The following is a 25325-nucleotide window of genomic DNA, read 5'->3' as shown; positions in this document are numbered from 1 at the left end:
TTATTTGAAGATATATGTGAAGAAATAAGGTACACAATTGTCAATTATATTTTTATTGTTTTATGCGTATATGTACGTACGTATATCTAGAATATACATTCTTAGGGTTGAAAACTGCAAAATATATAATGTGCTGAATAATTTTAAATAAATTTTCAGATCATTGGAAACTGGAAACATGCAAGAAATCCAAGATACAGCTGAGAATATAGCTGGAATATTAGATGATATCTGGAGGTACAATGTAGTACCTTATACACAGGATAGAATGATTCATATTTTTGATATTATTGGTAAGACATTCTCAATAATTCACAATGGTTATAAATAATAATTATTTACTGCAATATCTGAAAATCATAATAGTTAAGATCCTTTATTTTTTGTACCTTTTCCACCTGTTTTTCATGAGATGCAGGCGATAATTTACTCATCTCAAATCAATATTAAAGAGTCTACTCATATAAATCAACAGAATTTAATTCTCAGGCCATGTTCTTTGCACCATAATACAAAATGAAGTCTCCAAAGTGGAAATATGGAAACCATTTGATGGCTTGAAAGATAGTCAGATACTTGTATTACTATCTGAGGGTTTAAATGCAGTACACATGTGGATAAGTGCATGCAAATCTCTAACTGAGACATATTGGCCCAACTACGCATTACATGCATGGAGAGGAAAACCATATGTTCCAACTTTCTGTGTGAATTTTCAAAAACGGCTGAAAGAGGTAAATTTAACATCACTAGAGAACAAACAGGTTGTGGTTCAAGGCAAAAAAATAATAATTATACAATTGCATAGCAAAAGCAAATTACAGGCTTTTGAGGGTAGATTTGTACGATGATTTAGCTCAAGCCTCAAATTAGTAACACATAACGCCAATAAAAATTTCAATCTATTACAGATACATTATATTAGATCTACTTATAACCAACTTAGTAAATTGCTGACTACAACTGAAAAAGCGGAATTAAATACGGATCAACTATTTAAACAATTTGAAAGTAAGTTTTTTTTTTTTTTTTTTTTTATGTTATGGGAAGGCAAACGAGCGGACGCACTGCCTGGTGGTAAGCAGGTTGCGTCGCCCATAGACCATAACAGAGGTTATGGTTGTTGCCTACCAGGATTAAGGGATTTGGAAGGAATTAGGGAGAAAGGGGCGAGGATGGGAGGGATTAAGGATAGGGGAGGAGAGGATGGGTAGGGGATAGGAAGGGATGTGGGCCTCCGGACCCCTCACTCACCGTACGGAACGCGACAGTAAACTGTCACTATGGCGCCGATATTCTGTGAGGGTGTGGTACCTTCCCCGGTGCGAGCGTGGCCCAGTTCGTGCCGAAGCATGCTCGACTCCCACTCCGAATCCTATGACGTTTTGAAGTGAAACTTCTTTAGGCGTGTTGAGAGTATAAAAATTCCAAGGTCGCGTTATGGCAATACCATCACGCCATGGAGTAAGGCGACAATTTTGATATCTCTGAATCTTGCCAAAGAGGTTTCACTTCTGATACGTGTGCGCGGCATAAACGCTGTTTTTTATTAGCATACAATTTTTTTAATAACTAAATGTTTTTAGATATTAATGTCTGGATTTGTAATGGACCGTCGACATCTTGGGATAACACTGTGAGCCAATTTTCCGCAAATTTAAGACCTGCAGAGACAAAAATTGCTGAAAAATTGAAACCCAGATTGCACAATACCTCAACTAAACAAGTATGCGTTATATGTATTGCAGTTAAATTGATTAAAGCAGTAGATCTCTACTATATTATTTATTTGTATTTTTATTATTATTCCTTCTTCCAGATGCTGTACGAGTTCACGCGATACAAAACGCTTATAACAAGACCACTTATAAAGAACGCATTAAATGACGAATTAGAGATATTTGTTGCTTCACTGTTATCAATGTTGAAGAATATTCAAACTCAGATTGACTCCGATGAAGTGGATGTAAGGATGTACCAACCGCCAGAAATGTCGCAACTCGTTCAACAAGTGCAATGGGCGAAGCAGATGGAATCTAAGGTATGTTACTTGCCTTTTTTTTCTACCTACCATCGTAATATCAGTAAGCTTGTTACCTTTTGCCCAGGTTGCCTGGAAGAGATCACTTCTAAGTGATAAGGCCGCCTAATAAACTATACTTTTCTTCTTTTGCTTTGTATAAATTAGCAATAAGTATCCTATGTATAGTTTTATTAAAGAGTAAATAAATAAATAAATAAATATGAAGACTAATAACGAACATAACATAACTTTTAATGATATGGATCATTGTATAAATCTTACATAGTTCAGCCATAAGAGTTCCAATAGAACCTTATTTAGTAGTTGTAGTAATAAGTCAAAAACTGAATGATGCTATTTAGTTTCATAATTATTTTATACCTACATGTTATTAAGAATCAAAATGCTATTATGTTATTTCCTTCTAGGTCAAAGAAATACAATCATGTGTTGACAACTATCTTAAGGAGTTTGATAAAAATACAGAAGTATCGCAACTTGCTTGTAAAATTTTAAACGATCTGAAATCGATGTATACCCAGTTACACGAGGATTGGTGTAGAGATTTACAGGTATAGTAGAATATTTGTACTTATTCTTTTTAACCTTTGGTTTGAATTGTATACTTTTATATCCCGAAAAATATTTTTTGAAATGCTGTAACTATTTTGTTGTTATAAAAAAAAATTGGTTGTCTGTAAAGTCGGTTTACTGACGATAGTTGAACGTGACAACGGCGGATTGTGCTTCTTTGTCGCTCGTTCATAAATAAAAAAATTGTGCTCTTAACTTGTTTGGTTTGAGCTCTTATCTTGGTAACATTTAAGAAGTAAAAACATACGATCTAAATTGTTCAAAAATTTCCATCTCTATTCAACTCCAGGCGCAAGTCAAAGACGGTTCCCTCCAACTATCCGTCGATAGGCCAGTAGTGGAGTTCTCAAGCGGAACTCAAATGATGGAAGTAAACTTCAACCCACGTCTGGTCAGTATCGAGCTAGAAGCGCGCTCGTTGAGTGCGCTAGGGCTGCCACCGCCGCCGGCTGCCAGCGTACTGGACACTGTGACGACAGCCCTGCGGTACGCTAGGGCTTTACAACAGGTAAGAAAAAAATGAGCCAGCACAAGTGTCAGAAGTGAAACTTCTTTCTCAAGATTCAAAGATAACAAAATCGTCGCCTTACTCCATGATGTGACTATACCGTCATGACGCGACCTTGAAATTTTACTACCAACGCGCCTAAAGAAGTTTCACTTAAAAAATAGCTCCTTAAAAACCATTTTTTTTAATAGGAGTAGAGTAAACGTTTGAAAGTTTTTGTTGAATGCCTCCCAACTCAGCAACAAATGGTGTTATTAGATGTAAGTGTATTTGTTTGTCTGCCGCATCGTAATACATACTTTAAAATGCAATATTGTATTTCTATAGCATTTCTATGCCACTAATTTGGTTATTTATTATCTCTATAATTATTTCTGCAAAATAAACTCGTTATATATTTAGGTGGCATCCTTCCATAACACATTAGGCGAGCGAATGATTCCTTCCACTCGTCCTATGATGTTACAAGCAGCTTTGGACTTATCAGCTTTAGTGCAAAACCAGAAACCAGTCTTTTGGAATGACGAAGAACAGTTGGCCATCTATACGGAGAATTTGAAAAAAATGGTACTGAAACTGGAATCTCAAGTAAGTTGGATGGGTTTGGCAAGAGTATTTCTTAGTTTATACTATTAATTTGGTAATATTTATTTCTATAGTGTGTGTGTAGATTGCTTTGTTTACACATGTAAATATGAGTACCATCTTTTATTTCAGAACACATACCTTACTGGTCAACATGTTGCCATACGGGGTATTGTTGAAAAATTAATGGATACAGAGCTTCTTGCCAAACAAGCTGAATGGAAGAAAAGTATAAAAGATATTAGGGATATTATAGAGAAGGTCAGTTTCTCAAAGAGTATATTGTTGAAATTTTATCACTTTATAGTCATTGGCACAAAACAAATAGGGTAAATTTGCGTAACTTTTAAGAATCAAATGAATCCAGTCTCGTCATTTACTTGTACCATGTTTTATTATTATGTTCCGATATTTAAATTCAATAAAATATAATTAAATTTGCTTTATTTTAAAACCCTTTCAAATAAATACGCTTTTCCAGAAGCATTCATACTTAAACACAAGTATTATCTCATTCCAGGTGGAAAGTAATGGATACAAAAACACAGATATGTGGCGGTCACACTGGGAGGTGCAAGTGTACAAGGCGATGGAATGTCAATATATTAGAGCTTTACTCTCTCTGCATACTAATTTCCCTCAGATGCGGGTTGATTTGGTCTTACGGTAAGTTGTGTATAGGTTTAATATGTTAGGTGTTATCTTCTGCCTGTTTATGATGTTTTTAATATAAATTAAGATTTTATAAGCAATAGAAGGGAAAGGGTAGTTCGACGTACTTTTAAAAAATATTGTTTTTTAGATTACGACTTTTTTTGATTACGTTTAACGGATTGAGTTTCAAGTTTTGGCGCAAAACTTCAAAATTCATAAGATTCATGAATATCAACCACTTTATATGTAACTATTTAAATAAGTTTGATAATGAATATTTTTTGTATTCGTTTTAGTGGTCGCAGTGTGCGAGTATCACCACCATTAGAAGAAGTTCGTTCGCAGTTGTATCACCAATTGCGCCGCTTGGTGTCGCTGCCTGCGCACTTCCCAGCACTACGAGATGTACTGGACAAACCTAGTGTCTTCGCTTCTATTGTTGAAAAGTTTGTTTTATTACAGTATTTTTACATTTTTTTCACAGGATTCGATTAGTAGAAGCGATGTTAGTTAGTGTTGTTAAATATGTTTAATAGAGTCATCATATTTTGTTATCAACATTATTACAAGTGCTGATTAAAAACAGATATTTCCGCTCAGAACAGGCATGAGTATTATTTAAGAATCATCTTAGAGATATATCATACAGTTGCATTTAATGATCAAATATACTTACGAGTAAACACATTGATAAATTATAATACGTAGTTTTCAAGCAATGTATTAATTTCTCATTATTACCATAATTATTTCTAAAAATTTTCCTAACCCAAATATCCTCATTAATAACAGACACAGCTGGATCGGCAACAAAGCAGTCCGCCAAATCGAAAACGCTCTATCCGCACTAAACAAGCTATGCGACACGTGGACTGTTCGTGCTTCACTAGCGTGTGTTAGTGATCTCGACGAAATGTGCAGAGAACACTTGCACGAGCCTAGCGATTGGGAGATCAACTTCAAGGCGTGTAAGGCGTATGGGCAAGCAGTCGCTAAGATGACATTGTGAGACTGTTTTACATCTATTTGAAATTTATTTGACGGGGAAGTACTAAAGTTAAGAGTTAGTGATTAATGAGTCAAAAATCAATAATTCGTTTGCATGCGACTATACTTTACACTTTTTTATATCATGTAAATTGAATGAATTTTATATTAAAAATACATCATAAATTATAATTTCACTTATGCTTGTAGAAGTCCTAAATACAATTTAACTCATCCAATAAATTTTACTTCAGTGACGACGAAAAAATAGATTGGATATCAGTTGGCACTATATCGTTACGTCGTGAATTCGAAGCTCAGTCGCGCAACTTGTGGGCGTGTCTCATGTCGTCTCTACAAGCTAGTTGCCGCGACGATTCGTCTAACCTAGATACATTTATAGCTAATGTAACTATTATGTTAGAGAATAAAGCTCTGCCCAAAAACGCCAAAGAATTGGCGGATATAAGTGCTAAGCAACATGCACTGCAGGAGAAAATGCCAGAGGTAATGTGTCCATCTTTTTATAATATCCATTTCGGTTAAATTATACATTTTATAACAATTATACATACACTTTTCATACAAAAAAGCATTATAAATGTTGTCTTAGATGGAGAAGTTAGTTGAAGGTTTAAAACGAAAAGGACATTTGTTACGCACATGGGGAGGAGATCCTTCTGTAGATACCACCGTAAAAGAGTGGATGAAAGTACGAGAACAGATGGACGCACACCAGCAAATGTTTGAACATCAGGTTTAATGAGATTTTCAAATGCATACACATTGTAATAAAAAGTATTTAAAATAGTGAAAAAATAAGATAGGGATCTTATTTTTTCTATACCAGTGCTTATAGATTTTGTTTAAGCAAATACAATGCAACATATATTTCACTGTAAATTCTAAAAGTAATATTTTATTCCCTTGTTATTGAAGTACTAGTTTTACACATATATGAACAAACATGCTTTCCCAGTCACAGTAAAATTTTTATTTTCATACTGTTTAATAGTTTTATTGTTTGGAATTATACAGGCGGACATCGTAAAATCCAGTCTCACAGGTGAATGGGATAACATAAACAGTGGTATCGAAGCGTGGTTTTCCCGCTGGAGTCAAGCTCGAGCGAGGCTAGAAGATATTCGATCTGTTTCCTATAGTGAGATACTTGAGAGATGTTCGTCAGTGTTGGATGCGGTTGATAATTTTGATAAACTTATTGGGGAAAAGGATGATTTGCTGTAAGTAAAAAAATATACCTTTTAGCTATAGTTGTATGTGTGAATTTACTAGGCGCAGTACGCCAGCCCAAGTAATATACGAATACGTTTGGAATATGTAATATTGTTGATTTTGCGTTGATGTTTTAAGCGGTTGCCGTTGCACCTTCAACTAAACATGTCTTACCAAAATAATAAGCAAATATTCATTACACAGATTTTGATTATTTTATTGGGTATAATTATTATTTCTTGTCCATATTAAATTTGTCTTCTATTATCTTTGACTATTTTAATATTCTATTTTGAAGAAGTATCAGTATTCATTTCTCATTAACATAAAATTTGTTCTAGATCTGAATGTAAAAAATTCAACATGAATTTAGAAATTAATGATATATGGAAGGATGCCCAATCTCTAAAAAATGAATTTATTAGCCTGTGGGGCATATTGAAGGAATATAACGAAGGTACGTGAAGTTTAAAATGTCGTAGTAAAATCTGCTTCCTTATTCTCTAAGCTTTCGTTATTTATATTTTTACACGATAGATCTCTGTTAGTAAGATAATTTATTAATAACTTTTTTTAGATTACGAAGCAATTGGAAATCAAGAATGGATTATATTCCAAAAGAAGTTACATTTGTTGGACGAATTTGTAGCTCGTTGGAAAGATCGTCTCGAGCCTTACACTACTATCACATTATTCATTCAACAAGAACTTGACAAGTATTCGGTAATTTGTTGCTATTTATTTGCTACAGTAATTTTGATCGGTTTTATAGCGAGCTTTATAACCGTTAAATGTCTTTCATCAATTTCAGATATTACCTCATGTTTAAATTAAAATACATCACATCTTTTCCTTCCTTATTTTCTTTAACGTAAACTGAAGTTTAAAAATATTCTGTGTACATAATAACTATAGGACTACTTTAAGAAGATAGATTATCTTCTTAAAGTAGTCCTATAGTCTAATCTCAATGAAGATATGAATGAACCTTAACGCTACTAACATAAAGTTGATTTTCCAGGATCTAACAATGGTCCTCAAATATTTCCGCGGATCTGACTTCACCGAGCGGCACTGGTGCGAAGTTTATAACCTCATAGAAATGCAATACAAGAAACCTGATACATTGTTACTAAAAGACTTCCTTAATGTCGCGGCTAATATAAAGAAACAAATGAAAGCTTTACAGGTAAATGCTGCGAATATTACATACTAACATTTTCAAAATAATGCCATGAAGAAACGATTCGGTACCTTTTCAGGAATTGTAAATAAATAAAAATTGAAGGGAAACTTTCTTTATACTATTTATTAGGGAATTTATTTACTTATGCCTACAGCCGTCTCTTTCTTTTGTAGTAAATAATATGAAATAGTATTATATGCTCCACTTATTAGTATGTAACTTCTTCTTGGACATTTAAAATAAAAATAGATATGATTAGTAATAATAAGTGCACGTGCGATTTTTTGTTGTATATCTTTATATAAGTCATTAAACTTTTTGTAGATTTGTAGTTTCTTATCAGCTCTGTCATTCATCCGAATTTTCAAATAATGATGTAGGTATCGCGTTCTTGTTTTTATTTTTATTAACCGTTGATAAAATAATTGTTTTCATAAGCTGTGTTTAAGTAATTAAAACATATTATAAGCACGAAATCTTCGTTATAAAACTTGTCTAATATTTATTTAAGATCTTGTGTAAGTTTTACGATTACAGAATGTTACTTGACTATCCAAAAGCAATAGTTTTATTCCTCTTCTGAATGATTAATATTACGTGAGATCTTATAAGCTGAAATTTTATTGATAAAAATAATATGTTAATCTCTTAAAATTTAAATGCCTATTTTTGTCATAAAAGCATGTATTGCATTTATTAATAATATGATATTTTATAGAAAATATCATCATCCGCATCGAGTGAAGCAGCTATAAGGACTGCGCTTAATGAACTAGAGCTGTGGTACGCGGGTGCAAGGCTCTCTGTGACGTACTACACGCACAAGGATAGTAAACTCACTCCCATTGTCAAAGATTTTAAGGATATGCTTAGTAAGGTAATTTTTTTTCTTTTGTCCTCATTTAAATTTTGTATGAGTTTTATTCTCTTAGATGATTTTAGCTATGACTCATCTATGAGGGACAATAAAAAACAAATGAACGTTATAGATATTTTATTATCTCGCGGCTCGCGGCGAATATTGGAAGATATTCTGTATTAAATTTGTACAAAATTGAACCTTACGTCATTCTTACATAAAGCCGTGTTCTGGTAATAATTAGTAATTGTAACATTTTAAAAGATTATCTTGTGGAGTAAATTAATGTGATTATTTTTCCGACCCAAATATCGACCACTAGAATTGCACCATTCGACGTCACGTGGTACAACCTACATGGTATTATACTGATAATTTTTTGAAAATTTTCTCTGGTAGTTGACGTCAAACTGACAGGTTGAATTCAATTGTGAAATTATTGGCCGACATTTGGGACGGAAAAATAATCCCCCGAATACCACACGAGCTTCAAAATTATCTGGCATTTCCCGATAAATGAAAAAGATTTCTGAAATACCCGATAATTTTGAAGCTCTTGTGGTATTATAAGTGAAAACTTGAACTTACCAAATACCACAACTCAAAAAATACTTCTGGAAATTTTTTTTATGAAAATCAGAAATGTCTCAAAAATGGTAACTTTACATTTGGTGACCTGCCCTCTATCTGTCTATCTGTTAAGTTTCCTAACCGATAAACATAGATATTGCATACAACTTGGTTAATTTAATATTTCTAAAGACAGCTCTACATAACATAAGGCTCATTAAATATTTCTAATATGTATAAAGGTGGAGGAACAGCAATGGGTGGTATGGTCTGTGGGCAGTGAAGGTGGTAACAGCTGGGAGTTGCGCCTGCGCAGCGCTGGATCGCTACTAAAAGCCGCGCATCATGTACAACGCAGGTAATATAAGTTATTATATTAATGTGTATATTTTTTTGTGTTTGTTCGATTTATTTCTAAGTTATAAATCAAATACGGATTCATAGTCATGATTAAACTAATTATTGATTTTTGCATGCATGCAAGCATGGATGAATGCTTATGTTTTATTTAGAGCGGCTCATCGATTTGGATACTTACTGTCTATTCCTGCAGAGCGATGCAGAATTATAAATTAACATTGGAGGGTTCTTAAGTACCTACATAATTTTATAAACAACAATGTAATAAAGCAAGGCATTGCGTTTCTATGCGAATAGGGCACGAACAAATAACAATTAAAATAAATTTATTTTAATCAGCTCGTCCAACGGTGACGAATAGATTTGAGTGTATTTTTAATAGAAAAAACGTATATATTTATAAATAGACGCTGCGTTTTAATTGCGTTACAAAAAGTAAAAACGCGAAAAAATAAGTAACAAACGTGATCATATTTTTGACCTTCGTTATTCTTAATAACCTTGGGTTCATAATCACATGACACCATACAAGTGAACACTTAAAATGTTAACATGTGTTCGTGTGAATTTATCCAAAATACCGAAGCGTCTAGGATTTGCGCTCGAGCGAGACATGTGTCTGCCAGATGACATCGCTTTGTACTTAGAATGCTCTTATAGCTTGTATTGTGTCTGAAAATAAGTCAATAAACATCGCTAAGTTTGTTAGAATGTTTTTAAATAGACTTTCGAAAGTAATGTTTACTTTTCTATTATGTAGGTACTATATTGAGAGGTAGTGGATCATATTTGATTGTGAAGCAATATAAGCAGGAGTAAATATTTTTTTATGAATATATATTTTAAATACATAACTACATACACTTAAATAATTCCTAAGGAATTTTTATACCTATCCAGAAAGTGTTTGTCGACTTTTTATATGTATAGCACGGAACTGTATTTTTCTATCGCTTTTCCTACTTCCCATAGGTAAATATTCACTGTGAATTTGATTGGGTTGTTATTTTACCCAGTGATGTATAGATTTAATAACTGACATATTTATGTTTGTATAATAATTTACAACATTCTTATTATTCTGGATGTCTTCAAAACAAGTAGGTACATTCCAGTGCTGCGCCATCGAAGTAATATGACGTAATATGTAGTTAACATAAATAGGTAATGTGTGTCACCGTTGTGACTGATGTAACAGCGGGCTTACAGGATGAAACTGTAAAGTTATCCCGATAAGCCGGGGGCACTGAACTATCACATGCCATCTAGAGCCGGTGAGCTAAATATACCGCTTTTAATCATTTTCCGTAAAATAGAAATACTCAGACTAAACAGGTGTTTTTGAATAAAAACATTGTAAAAGTTCACAGTATCCCAAAAGAAACAGATAATCTTTGTTAATCACGTATTCATTTCATAGGCGTTTATTATGTATAATAGAATAGGGACGGATAGATAGGATTATGTTTTCGTGATGGTACGACCATTCATAGGCAAAAAATAAGTAACAAAAAACATGTTTGCATTTTTATATTATTAGATCACTACACTATGCGTAATAAATAATTATGTACATACTTACCATAAATGGTTCCGTACATGGTCGTTGTACTAAAACTTTCACTCGAATGTGAGTAATTTATTAAATTTAATAAAAATTAAATAAGTTCATATAAATCATCTTGTAAATCTTTGTCCCTGCAGTAAAATCCGTGGACTGTAATAAGTTTATCATAAATTCATATTTAGCCGCTATGAACAGGGCTGAAACATATTTTAACGATTTCCGTCTCTGTAGTGTGTGGTATTTGTTGCGCGTTAAATTCGCATTAGGTTTCATAATTTCTCTAAGCGTGGTATTTTTATAAATAAACAAATTTCTTAAATATTAAATTCAATCTGGGATAAAAAAAGTTTGTCCTTCTACAATGTTCTTGTAATAAATTAAATCTCTCACCGCCGCGCTTCAGGCATATAATATTGGGGAATCCCCCAATCTAATAAAATAATACTATACTTATGAATGAATCGTATGTTTTTCGCTTCTACAATATATACTTTGGTATTGGACACAGGATCCTTTGTGCCATAAAAACTTGAATGGATTTATGCCCGAGCCCAATATTCTATCTGATATCTTATGATCTTATGAAATAGAGGGTGGACTGGATACATTTAGTAGAGAACTGCTGTAGCGCTATAAAATGCATGTGAGAGAACCCACGGGTCTATTGTACCTATGTACATACCACCAAGAGGTACCTAATTTAAATTATAAAACGTTTATAATTTTTCTTTATAACTAATTCAAACTTAAAATGACAAAAAATATACCTAACCCTTCTTTTCTTCGTACGCTGTTGGGTAAACAAGTTACGATCGCATAAATTAGTTTCGTAGAAATAGTGTCTATTTCTCTACAAATTATGTAGAGTTTGCAATTTTTACATTGATGAATGATGACGCATAAATAATAACAATACGAGACTGTTGCTTATATAATTATGTGTTGTCATAACAATAATTATTGAGATTTGATGACAGTTTGTACCAAAAACTGTGACCAAGATGTTGGTAGATAATAAATATGTGAAGAAGATTGGGACTTCGACTCTTATCACATGAACTTTGACACCATAACCGCCATTTAAAAGTATCCTTATCAAAACGAAAGCGTTCATTCAGTGTCGATGACATATTTTAAGAACATTGTATTTACTTAGGATGTATTTTTTTATTGTTTTTTAATAATAAGACCAATCGTAAGGCACCAGCTATCACATAAAATAAAATCATCAAAATCGGTTGACCCAGTCGAAAGATCTGAAAAACAAACCAGAAAAAAACCACACACATTTATTATTATAGTCGAATTCAGAACCTCTTCCTTTTTGAAGTCAGTGGAAAATGTTAACTAAATGATTAGCCCATATTATTATTATATTATAATAAAATGAGAATAATATGGGGAAGGAAAGTAATTTGTAAACAGAAAAATAAAGAACAGTCACATCTAAAGTTTTTCTCTAGGTACATTAATTTCATGAAACTGGGGCCGAATTTGGAAAGGGGGGGGGGGTGTTAGGGGCGCCGTATTGACTGACTATTTAATTTGACTTTGTGTAAGCATTTATGACAATCAAGTTTAATTTATAGTTAATAAGGTCTAAACCAAATAGTTTTATTTTTAATTCGATTGTAGTAGGTTCGGCGTAGATAAGAGGTTATCACCAGAACTGTGGAAACCGTAATAAGTTATCTATTTTAGTTTAAGGGGCCGCTGAAATTGTAAAGTTAAAATGAAGATGACCCTTTATTAAGTACTCAGTTATACTTCAATTATTATTATCGTTCATGTGTATGTATAGGCATTGTACAGGACTTGACTCTATAATAAATTCATTAAAAAACGGATAGATTAATCCATTTTTTGGTTTCTATGAAGGTAACCAAAAAACATTTTTTTTCGTATTTGATGTTACTTAGAGAATAATAATTAAAATGACGTAATTACTTTGCAAAACTGCCAGGTTATGGTGGCCTATTTTTCTATGCATACAGTTTTACACTTGAGATATTGCAGATAATAGGAACATGAATGTTCACTCATTAATGTTAAATGTATGAGTCGTGAGCAATCATACACTTCATTTAGCAAGTTAGCATATACCTGTGACTGATTTTGTTAGCTTTAATATGTTTTTTTAATTATTAAATGATGAAAAAGGAACGATCTACATATTTTTTACATTTTGCGCACTCTACCAAATTATGGAAATTTAAACAATCTCATATAATTAAATGCAAAAAATAAGTATGTAATTTTGGGCAATATTTTTATAAATTAATCACACATCATGCCTCAATTAGTTTTGGTCAGATCGCGAATGTATTATCAAAAACGGATGCGGGAACGGAAGAGCGGCTGGCGGCTTGAATATCACAGTCACTCAACTCTGCCCAGTATTGTTATATTTTATTTCAATTATAATAAATTTCACGAATTATTTGAAATAATATTTTACAAAATCGCGTAAAAAATATTACCGTTCATATATTTGTGAAATGATAAGAATGGATAAATATTCGAGTTTAAGCTATAACATCTTAAAAATACAACAGATTTAAATAATGCAAGGGGCCCGTTCTCGCCATTAAAATAGCGAAAGCCCTACAACGTGCGGTAATAATGACCAAAACAAAAAACGCATCCCAAAACGTGTCGTTATTTTGGTTGCCTGGTGATGCCCGATTCGGAGAACGGCACGAGCGAACACGAAAGCAGGAGCGGTCGACGCCTCGATCAGGGCCGGATTGTAGGCGAGCTCATCTAGAATGAAATACTTTTTACAAATTTAAATCACAATATAAGTATATGCATATCTGTAGGTTCGTTTACTGTTTATCTAAACTGTAAATACAAAAACTGAGTGTTAAAAAATTATAGGAATATATTATAATCTATAATGGAACCTTTTCTTAATATGTAGAAACTCCTATTATCCATTATTATGTAAGCAAACATTTTCTTCACATATTCATTTTATACAACAAAGAAGAAAAATTAATCTAGTCTATATTCTTAAACAAAATCCAGTCAATGGAATAACTTTAATGATTATCTATTTGTTGTTAAGTACGGCCCTGATCGCGTAACAAAGCAGAGCTTACGAGTGCGAGTCATGAGGCGGGGGAGGGCGGGATGCGGGCGGCGCGAGAGTAGCGAAGGCAGGCGACTAACTGGACAGGCAGTGCAGCAAGAGGCGCGCGGAGAGCCGGTGCGCGCGATGGCTCGATACGCCGCCTTTTTTATCTTTTCCGCGCTTATCAACATCGGGAGCGCGGTATACAATAGAGATCGCGATAGGCAACGTGCCGATCCTCGCTTGTTAGACCGGGCCTGTGAACTCAGTTCCTGTTACCCCGCCACTGGAAACTTACTAATCGGTCGAGAGGCAAGGCTTTCGGCCTCGTCGACTTGTGGTGCTTACGGCCGCGAGAGATATTGCATTGTATCCCATCTCGAAGAACGAAAGAAATGCTTTTGGTGTGAATCGACGAATAATACTGTAAACAATCCATATCTTAACCATCGCATACAGAATATAATTTACAAGTATTATCCCGGCACACGCACGAAGTCATGGTGGCAATCCGAAAATGGAAAAGAAAATGTTACGATACAACTCGATATGGAAGCGGAATTCCATCTTACCCATTTAATAATACAGTTCAAAACCTTTCGCCCTAAGGCTATGTTAGTGGAGAGGTCTTTCGACTTTGGCAAAACATGGCGAGTTTATAGATACTTTGCACATAATTGCGACGAAGCTTTCCCTGCTGTACCGAAACATACACAGCGAAGCTTAACTGAAGTTGTTTGTGAATCACGTTATTCAGGTGTCGCACCATCCACGGAGGGTGAAGTGATATTTAGAGTGTTACCTCCAAACATAAATGTTACGAATCCGTATTCAGAAGAAGTGCAAAATTTACTTCGAATGACTAACTTAAGAATTAATTTTACAAAGCTACATACACTCGGTGACGATTTACTCGACAATAGAGCTGAAATTCAAGAAAAGTACTATTACTCTATTTATGAAATGACAGTTCGTGGATCTTGCTCTTGTTATGGTCACGCATCAAGATGCCTGCCAATGCCAGGTGTCGAGTCAAAAAATAATATGGTCCATGGACGCTGTGAATGTACACATAATACTCGAGGATTAAATTGCGAATATTGTGAAGATTTTTATAACGATTTACCATGGCAACCTGCTGTAGGCAAAACTTCAAATGCTTGTAAAAGATGTACTTGTAATAATCATGCTACGACGTGTCATTTTGACCCAGCAGTTTATAATAAAACTGGTAAAATAAGTGGTGGAGTGTGCGACAATTGTCAACATAATACTATGGGTGTAAACTGTGAACGATGTAAACCAACCTTCTATCGTGATCCAACGCTTGATATTCAAAGCCCTGACGTATGTAAGTCGTGTGATTGTGACCCAGAAGGAACAACAGATAAAGAAATGCTTTGTGATGACGAAACTGATTTCGCTAACAATAAAACCGCTGGAAGGTGCTTATGCAAAGCTAATGTCGATGGAGCTCGCTGCGATAGATGTAAAGATGGATATTGGAACTTCGATCCGCATAATCCTGAGGGCTGTGAATTATGTACATGTGATAGATTAGGTACAATTAATGAGAGAGGATGCGATGCAGCCACTGGTAATTGCTTCTGTAAACGACATGTTACCGGTAGAAACTGTGATCAATGTTTACCTGAATTTTATGGTTTATCGGATAGTGACGATGGATGCTCGCCATGTGATTGTGATGTTGGTGGATCTATAGACCGCGATTGTGACGTAATAACTGGTCAGTGTAAATGTCGCCCCAACGTAACAGGTCGTCGGTGTGATCAACCTATACAAAACTTCTTCGTGGGTGCCTTAGATTCTATAGTATTGGAGGCAGAATCTAGTGAGTGCGATTCACAAATCGATGATAACGCTATACAAAGCCAGCTTTGCCACGTTGTTATACGCGAAAATTTCCCTGATGGTAGAAAGGAAACCTGGACTGGCCCCGGTTTTATGAAATTACCTGAAAGTAGTACTTTAGTTTTTGTTATAAATAATTTAAAAACAAGTATGAATTATAACGTACTTATAAGATATGAGCCACAATCTGCAGTTAATTGGCAAGAAGCTACTATACTTGTGAAACGACCTTCACCTATTGATCCCGATTCACCATGTGCTAATGTTCGTCCTGAAGATGATAAAATTTATACTGTATTACCAGCAAATCAACGAAGCGTTTTAGTTCGGCCACCGATATGTTTAGAAAAAAACAAAGAAACAGAAGTTCGCATATATTTTGGGAGACAGGATGGTCAGACATCGAATACTCGAGCATCAATATTAATTGATTCTATTGTTCTGATTCCTTCTTTTGATGATTTGCCATTCTTAGCCAATAATAGTGCAGCCAGAGACGAATTTGATCGATACAACTGTGGAGATCAATATTATTACGATTTAAATAGAGATAATGTGCCTGAAATTTGTAAAAATTACCATGCTAGTATAGGTTTCTACATAAGAAATGGGTCTGAATCTTGTCAATGCGATCCCTCTGGTTCAAAAAGTCACCAATGTGATAGATATACTGGATATTGTCAATGTGTAGAAAACATTGTTGGAGCAAGATGCGATCGTTGTGCTCCAGGAACTTATGGTTTTAGTAAATTTGGTTGCAAGCGTTGCGACTGTAACAGTATAGGTTCTCTTGACAACTTTTGTGATGCTACTAGTGGGCAATGTAAATGCAGAGCTAATACATACGGCAGAGCTTGTGACTTATGTCAACCAGGTTACTTTAACTTCCCAAACTGTCAACAATGTGATTGTAATGGCCATGCTGTTGAATGTGATGACAAAACCGGTGCATGTAAGGAATGTCACGATTATACCGAAGGCCACCGTTGTGAAAGATGTATAGAAGGATATTATGGTGATCCTCGTTTAGGAATTGATATTCCTTGTCGTCTCTGTCCTTGTCCTGGTGTTAAGGGAGATCCAAACAAAAGCAGTCATGCTGATAGATGCGAGTTAGATCCTGAAACAAAAGACGTAGTATGTGATTGTAAAGAAGGATATGCAGGTTTACTTTGTGACGTGTGCGCTGATAACTATTACGGAGACCCAATAAAAGGCACATGTGAGAAATGTGACTGTAATGATAATATAGATATAACAAAACCAGGTAATTGCGATCCCTATACCGGAAAATGCTTGCAGTGCTTACATCATACTTCAGGAGATCATTGTGAAGTGTGTGAGGAAGGTTACTTCGGAGATGCTTTAGAACAATCTTGTTTCAAATGTAATTGTTCAGTATTAGGAACTAATTTCACACAAGGTAATTGTGATCGTAGTACAGGACAATGTCCTTGCTTTAACAATGTAATGGGAATAAATTGCGACCAATGTACAGAAAACCATTGGAGAATTGCTCTGGGCACTGGCTGCGATCCATGTGAATGTGATCCGATAGGTTCCTTATCTCCACAGTGTAATCCATATATAGGAAAATGTGATTGTAAACCAGGTCATGGTGGGAGGCAGTGTGACCAATGTCAAGAAAATCATTGGGGTGATCCAAATATTGAATGTTATGAATGCGATTGTGATTTATATGGTTCTGTATCGCCTCAATGTATGCGTGAAAATGGCTCGTGCCTTTGCAAACCTGGTATTGGTGGTTATAAATGTGATATGTGTGCACGAGGTTATCTTGGTGAAGCTCCAGAATGCTATGCTTGTGGGGAATGCTTTGATAACTGGGATCAATTAATAAACAACTTAAGAATTCAAACGGAGTATGCAATTGGCAATGCCAGTAAAATTAAAGTAGTTGGCGCTACGGGTGCGTATACAAGGGACTTTGAAGAAATGACAAAGAAATTAACTGAAGTTGAGAATTCTCTTCAAAGTGCTAAGTTAGGACAAGCCACCGTTATAGAACTCGTTTCCAATATATCAAGTTTACAAGACCATCTTAACGAAGCTGACAAAAAAATAAAAGAAAGTAATGATAATCTCAATGCAATAACATCTAAAATCAACTTAGGGAATGTAACTTTAGATGGTTTAAGATCTTCCATAGAACATCTTAAGTCGAAAACTCTTGAATTAGGAAATAATGCAACCAAATTACAAGAAGCGAACCTTGAGGGTGCTCTAAATTTAACTCGTGAGGCAAAACAAAGAGCAGTTAAAGCTGCAGATGATGCTGAAAGTGTGCAAACGATAATTGCTAATACTGACAGACAGATTAAAAATACAGACAGGCTTATTGAGATGCAATATACTAACTTTAATAATACACAAAATGAGAATGACAAAAAATTGAATGACCTTATAGAGGTAATGTCGCAATTAGATTCTGAATTACCCAAAATTAATGAAAAAATGTGTGGACAAGACAGCGACACGTGCGATATTTGTGGTGGTGCTGGATGTGGAAAATGTGGTGGCATATCTTGTGATCAAGGAGCTATTACAAAAGCTGAACAAGCTCTAGATTTTGCTAATAAAACGGAACATAGAATAAAAGAACATGAATTGAGTGCTGAAGATTTGTTTAGGTCTGTGACACAAGTAAAACAAGATACGGTTTTAGTACGATCAAGAGCTAAAGATTTATCAAATAAATCTAATGAATTTAAGTCATCCGCAGAAAAGGTGACAAACGATAGTAAAGTATTGACTGCAGAATTGAAAGAATTTTTATCCAACACGTCTTATACCCCTGCAGATGTGAGAACTCTTGCAAATGAAATTCTTAATTTGTCGATTCGTATAGAACCCAAGGAAATTACAGAGCTGTCACAAAGGATTAATTCCACCGTGTCACAGCTAACCAACATCGAAAATATTATAACAGAAACTAAACCAGATCTTGATAAAGCAAAGGCACTCAAACAAAATGCAACTATCGTAAACAAATCTGCAAATCTTACATTGGAGATGGCAAATAAAGTTCTTGAAGCTCTGGATGAAGCTCAAGCTGCACAAGATGCAGCAGAAAATGCTATCGAGAGAGCAAATAATGACATTGCAGCTGCCAAGGGTGATCTTCAACCAATCGCTCTAGAGACCGAGCAAGCTCAGAAAAAAGCTAATGAAACTATGGATGAAGTAGAAGGCTTGAGATCACGCTTATCAGATTTACAAAAGAATATTCTTAAAATTGAAAGTGATGCAGACCAAGTAAAACAAGAGGCCAATGACGTTGTGAACATAGCAGAAGCAGCTGAACAGAAGGCTAGACAGTTACGACAAGATTTTAAAACTACAAATATGTCACTTGCTGAAAGGGCTAACCAAACCTCAAATTCGCGGGAACGTGCTCAATTACTACTAAATAGAGCTACAAAACTTGCAAGTGATACCCAAATGCAGCTTAAACTTCTTGCCAATATGGAAGAACTTTACAATGATCATAACGAACAACTGAACGTCTTAGAAAAAGAAATAGGAGAACTAAATTCTCAAATGAATTACTATTTATCGGAGATAACAAAACGATCCGACAATTACAGATCTTGTACGACTTAATTTTACGAATATCTGATTTAAAAACCATGCATTTGTAACATATTCTTGTCTCTGAATGAGTGCCATTATAAATTGTACTATTAAATGGGGATGGCATGTGTGTAGTGTGACTACGTTATAAGTTATAAGACTGTTGAATAATATGCTATGTATCTATTAACAATATGTTTAATTAATTTTAAAAATAATTTGACATGTATTTTCTTAGTATATGTATAATTCAATCAAAGTTATGTTTGTTTGTACTTTGTACTTCTGCGAATACATATTCATTATTTTAAGCATAACACTATACCTACTAGATGTAAAATATCCCTTACGTTTGTAAATATTAATGCATTTTATCGACATAATAATATGTATCGTTAAATATATATATTTTTTTTTTTCAATGTAAACTTTATATATTGAATAAACAAAATAAGTATAACATCTCACAATTATTTTTTCAATTGAATCCAAAGAGTAATCTTAGTTTCATAGTTATTATTTTCCATTGGTTTTTTCTTTTATGTCTTATCAATTGTAAGTGACAATTATTGGGTTTATAACTTATATAATAATTCTAAGTATTTTGCCTTAAAACTACTTTACTACAAGATAGACATTCGATTTCTTATCTTACATCATAATATATGTAAAATTTTAATAAATACCTATCTACTATCTACTTATAACTATTATAGATATAGAAAATTAGTAATTATTTTTGTAAAATATTGAGGCTATTGCATTTATGTAATAAAAACTGTAGGTAATGTGCTTTACATCTGCATTATGTTATTTCATTTAAATACAATAAGGCACAAATACTTAAATGTAGTTAATACTGTCTTTGTTAATAAAACATTGCGTAAAGTAACTTAGTTTTATTGTGTACAAAACCTTCCTTTTTTAACCTCATCATTGTCAATCCACTATTAAAAAACCATATATAAACAATATTATACCGTACTAATATTTTACACATGCAAGTAGCTCTGTCTGTCTGTCTCTTCGCGCCTAAAAGCACGAACTTCTGATCGGCTGAACCCATCTTAATTGTTATTAAAAATTAATACATATAACATGTATATAACTGATAGGTAGGCATACCTACTTAAAAAAGTTAACTTACAAATTTGTAGTTAAATTAGTATTTCAAAAACTATTATTAGAGATTTAGAATAGTAGTCAAAAAATTAAATAACGCAATAGAAACACACGGTTTTAAAAGTTACTCTGTATGTTATTACAAAAAGCTTACACGCACACGCAGAGACTATACTCACACAATAAACAGTTTTGTATCTTTAATAATAATAATTTACGAATAATATAAATCTGAAGTGTTCGTTTCATTAAACTCGCTAATCCCAAGAACTCCTGAACCGATTTCAAAAATTCTTTCATCGCTTGATATGTATGTGGTCTTTTAGTGCTATAGGCTACAAAATATATATACTAAATACTAAAGGCGATGCCGGTCCAGATCGCTATCATCTACTGGCTATCTTCGTTGATGATTTAAAGTTGCGTTGACAGTTTATAAGATGCTAGTATAATATGCATGATAGCCCTATGATATAAGAATTCCCAGGCTTTTGCCTGTATCATATTCCGCAACCTTGTTGATCTTCCAGCGATAGTCTCATTAAAATCGAATAAGCCGCTATAGAGATTATCCCGCAAAAAGTGTGTGTGTACATGCATTTTATTTATGTGAACTTAGATATAGATTGAAAGTTCGAGAGATCCTTGTCACTGGTGTTTTTATTTGTTCAGACTGTTTTCTACGCTTTTCATACGGTAAAAAATTGTATGAACGATTGTGAAAAATGAACTACACTTTACTGAAGTCATATAGGTACTATCTTGTTAAAATACAATTCAAATTTCAGGTGGCTATATCTGGAGCCTATACTATTCAATGATGAAGGTGAATTAGGAGTGAAATTTCGCAAGGTTGACCAAGGCTTTAAGCAAGTTGCGCAGATCATAGAGGCAGACCCACGGCTATCGGCGTTATTACAGTCTACGAGACTACAGTCGATGCTGGATACAATATCTGACCAACTGAACGCTTGTCAGTCAGCACTTAATCAGTATATCGATGTAAGTGGCCAGTACCTACTCGTTACAAGGACAGTTTTAATGACTAATGACTATAATATACTGTATACAAATACCTTAACATTTATTGAACAAAGTGTAATCACCATATATTCGATCCGAATTATGTGGTAATTGGGTAAAGATTTGTATTTGTTATAGCAACATAGATTATAAGACTATTTACCTAGTTTGCATGTAATTATGTTAAGTCAATTACTTTGAATATTGCTTAGCTAGCAAAAAAATACGTCTTTGCTAAAATTATACCAAAAACTACGTATGTGCGGCTAGCCCTTACATCAGTAACTATTTAATAATTCAGTCATAGGTTGGTTACTTTTTGCTGTTTTATTTAAATGTGCTGATTGTTAAGTTTCTTTTCTGATTTTTTTTATTCTCCTTCTATTTTCGTTTCTTAGCGCAACGCAAAACTGACTAAAAAGTCTCTTTTTTCAGGAAAAACGTTCTATATTCCCAAGATTATACTTTTTAAGTGATGATGATCTTCTGGAATTGCTCGGTCAAGCACGATCCGGGACAGCGGGTAGAGAGAGCGTTTTGCAGACCCACCTCAAAAAGCTATTTCCCGGGATTACTGGTGTACGCCTCGGGCCCGGGGGCTTATCTATTACAACCTTATGTAGCCATTACGATGAGACGTTTCAACTGAATCACCCAGTGGATATTGACTGCCCCGTTGAGGTTATTGTTTTTCTATTAATATAATTTAGTACATTTTAACATTTCAAAAAAAATCCTAATTCTAATAATTTTACCTAGTCAAATAATAATCGGTTAAGTATATTTTATAGGTTTGGCTTAAAAATTTAGAAAATGAAATACGGTCATCATTAAAAGATCTGACGATAAAATGTATCAGTACGAACAGTATCAGAGACAACGATCCATTTTCGCTGCCGACGCAAATAATGTGTTTAGCACAAAACATCAGATTCACTGAGCAAGCTGAAAAGGCGATAACCAACAAGGAACTGCGTAGCTTAAAAGATAATATTGAAAAACAAAACGTGAATTACGCTTCTGCTGAAGTCGAAGATGAAGCTGAAAAGTATAAGAAACAAGCACTTATATTACAATGTGCCTATTATAAGACTGTGGTGGATACCCTATTGGAAAATAACGTTGTTTCCACTACAGATTGGTTGTGGCAGAAGCAGTTACGGTAAGCTTACTTATCTTATGCGGTGCATTTTCGCTTATTGACCCCAATTACTAAAAACTGGTATATGAATCATCATTCCATAGAATTCATTATCTTCTCATATGTATATAGACCATTCATAAATGTTGTAATTCATGGTCAAAGTATAGTTTCGTAACAATTTTGCATGAAGTGAGAAAAAGTGGAATATATTTTAAAAGACATATTTTTTTCAGGTTTTACTTAATCAATTCCAAAGAGGTTGTAGCCAGAATGGGTTTGGCGGAAATACCTTATTCCTACGAATACCTCGGCACCCAGACTGGTCAGTTTGTACGCACTGAGCTAGCTGAAGAATGTTTCCTGATATTAACTCAGGTATTTATTGCAATAATTAGTAGTTTATAATATAATTTGTTAAGCGCAAATCACCAAATTTACTGAGCAAGCTGAAAAGGCGAATACTAACAAAGTCAACATAGCTAAAAACGTAATTTTGAAAAACAAAACGAAGAGATGTACTAAGATTACAAAATATTATTAATGGACTATCAAGAGTCATTTTAATAATTTTTTTTTCAGATAATAATTTACCGTATGTTATCTTTATATTTAATAAAATTAATATTATAATTGATTTATTTTAAATACCGATAATATAAAACACGGTATGTAAACATTTCAGTCCCTTCATTTTGGCTTCATTGGCAATCCATTCGGTCCCGCGGGAACTGGGAAAACGGAATCCGTGAAAGCTCTGGGTGGACTGTTTGGTCGACTTGTGCTGATATTCAACTGCGATGAGGTTAGCTTAATTTAGATATATCTCTAAAATGAATGTATAAACATTATTTGTGATTAAGTATTTAGTATTTGAAAATGACATTATACTAAATGGTCAAAAAATGAAAATTTATTCGAGTAATTTTTAAGCGAATCAACGATTATGACGAATTAGGAACATTAATTGCTTTTCAGCCAAAAAAAAACAATATTTTCTAAAAAAAGTTTTTATTTAAATCTGTGATTCTATAAATGATTTCTTCATTACAGGCACTGGACGACGAGTGTATGGGCCGACTGCTGACAGGATTAGCTTTGAGTGGCACTTGGGGATGCTTCGACGAATTCAACAGATTGTCCTCAGAAACTCTCGCAACTGTGTCGCACCAGTTCTCTTCATTACTAACCGCTATGCAAGCAGTTAAAACTAATGCGGAGGCTGTTGCGTTGTTAAATGGAAAACAAGTAAGATTTTTAGTTTTAAAGCATTCAATACTTAAAATGTGGTACAGTTAGTGAAGGACGCGGGTTAAAAATCCGCACTTATGATTAATTTTTCGTATTTTTAATTATTTCAATCAAATAAAATTTATCAAAATTAACGATTTTAGTATTTGATACATTTACTATACCGGATAAATCATATATTTGAGTAGATTTTTATTAATTATTATAAACTAATTCAACTCCAAACCGATCATATTTTTTTTTCTAAACAAGCTAAAAACTATTTATAGTGCATTTTCCAATGTTTTCAATGAAAATCGATCAGTGAAACGGATGTATATATAAAACATCAGCCCCTTAACCCACTTGGGGACATGGGACTTCACTTCTACTTTATTTTCCAATGACTTGTTAATATTTGTAATACCTATTCAGGTGCACGTATCCCCCTGGTGCGGTGTAGCAGTGACGCTAAACCCGGCGGGTCGCGGGTACGGCGCGCGGCGGGCGCTCGGCGCGGCGCTGCGGCGGGCGCTGCGCCCCGTCGCACTCACCGCGCCCAAGCCCGAGCCGCTCGCCACGCATCTACTGGCTGCACACGCTGCACTGGACCCGCTGAAGATGGCCGGGGATCTGACTGCAGTGTTTATGTTGGCTAGGTAGGATTGTGCTTACTGACGTGATTCATTAAACTCGCCCGCGCCCAAGCCTCTCGCCACTGGCTGCACACGCTGCGCTCAACCCGCTGAGGATGGCGAGGGATCTGACTGCGGTGTTTATGTTGGCTAGGTAATTGAATTGAACTTGATTCGTGAGTTTCGTTTCGCTCGCGCCCCAGCCGCTAGCCACGCATCTACTGGCTGCACACGCTGCGCTCAACCCGCTGAGGATGGCGAGGGATCTGACTGCGGTGTTTATGCTGGCAAGGTAGGATTGAGCTTATTGACGTGATTATTAAGCTCAGCATTGCCTACTGCCTAGGTTGCTCGCCACGCATTTACTGGCTGCACACGCTGCACTGAACCCGTTGAGGATGGCCAGGGATTTGACTGCGGTGTTTATGTTGGCTAGGTAATTGAATTGAACTTGATTCGTGAGTTTCGTTTCGCTCACGCCCGCGCCCGCACCGCTCGCGACG

General features: G+C 34.6%; 2 protein-coding genes across 2 annotated transcripts; both read left to right on the top strand.

The window, feature by feature from the left end:
* Positions 1 to 1283: 1283 nt before the first annotated feature.
* On the top strand, positions 1284 to 24850 carry LOC149902426 (cytoplasmic dynein 2 heavy chain 1-like). The gene is made up of 25 exons (XM_090110238.1): positions 1284 to 1338; positions 1587 to 1726; positions 1820 to 2041; positions 2452 to 2595; positions 2907 to 3125; positions 3528 to 3713; positions 3843 to 3971; positions 4231 to 4376; positions 4661 to 4810; positions 5157 to 5369; positions 5606 to 5858; positions 5965 to 6108; positions 6390 to 6595; positions 6929 to 7044; positions 7165 to 7310; positions 7609 to 7776; positions 8492 to 8650; positions 9445 to 9560; positions 21582 to 21795; positions 22252 to 22497; positions 22608 to 22978; positions 23194 to 23335; positions 23643 to 23762; positions 24011 to 24205; positions 24623 to 24850. The coding sequence occupies exons 1-25, from the start codon at positions 1284 to 1286 to the stop codon at positions 24848 to 24850; spliced, it is 4428 nt and encodes a 1475-aa protein (XP_089966364.1).
* LanB1 (laminin subunit beta-1) lies at positions 14315 to 20563 on the top strand. The gene has a single exon (XM_090109798.1). It carries the CDS (start codon positions 14350 to 14352, stop codon positions 19699 to 19701), a length of 5352 nt encoding a protein of 1783 aa, XP_089965924.1. The 5' UTR covers positions 14315 to 14349; the 3' UTR covers positions 19702 to 20563.
* Positions 24851 to 25325: the final 475 nt, after the last annotated feature.

Source organism: Colias eurytheme, chromosome 15, assembly GCF_061535395.1.
Source record: "Colias eurytheme isolate Ceu_HAF_F1 chromosome 15, ilColEury1 Martin Lab GWU primary, whole genome shotgun sequence".
NCBI classification, from domain to species: Eukaryota; Metazoa; Arthropoda; class Insecta; order Lepidoptera; family Pieridae; genus Colias; species Colias eurytheme.
The sequence above is the reverse complement of the archived record's forward strand: the minus strand, read 5'-3'. Positions and strand labels throughout refer to the sequence as shown.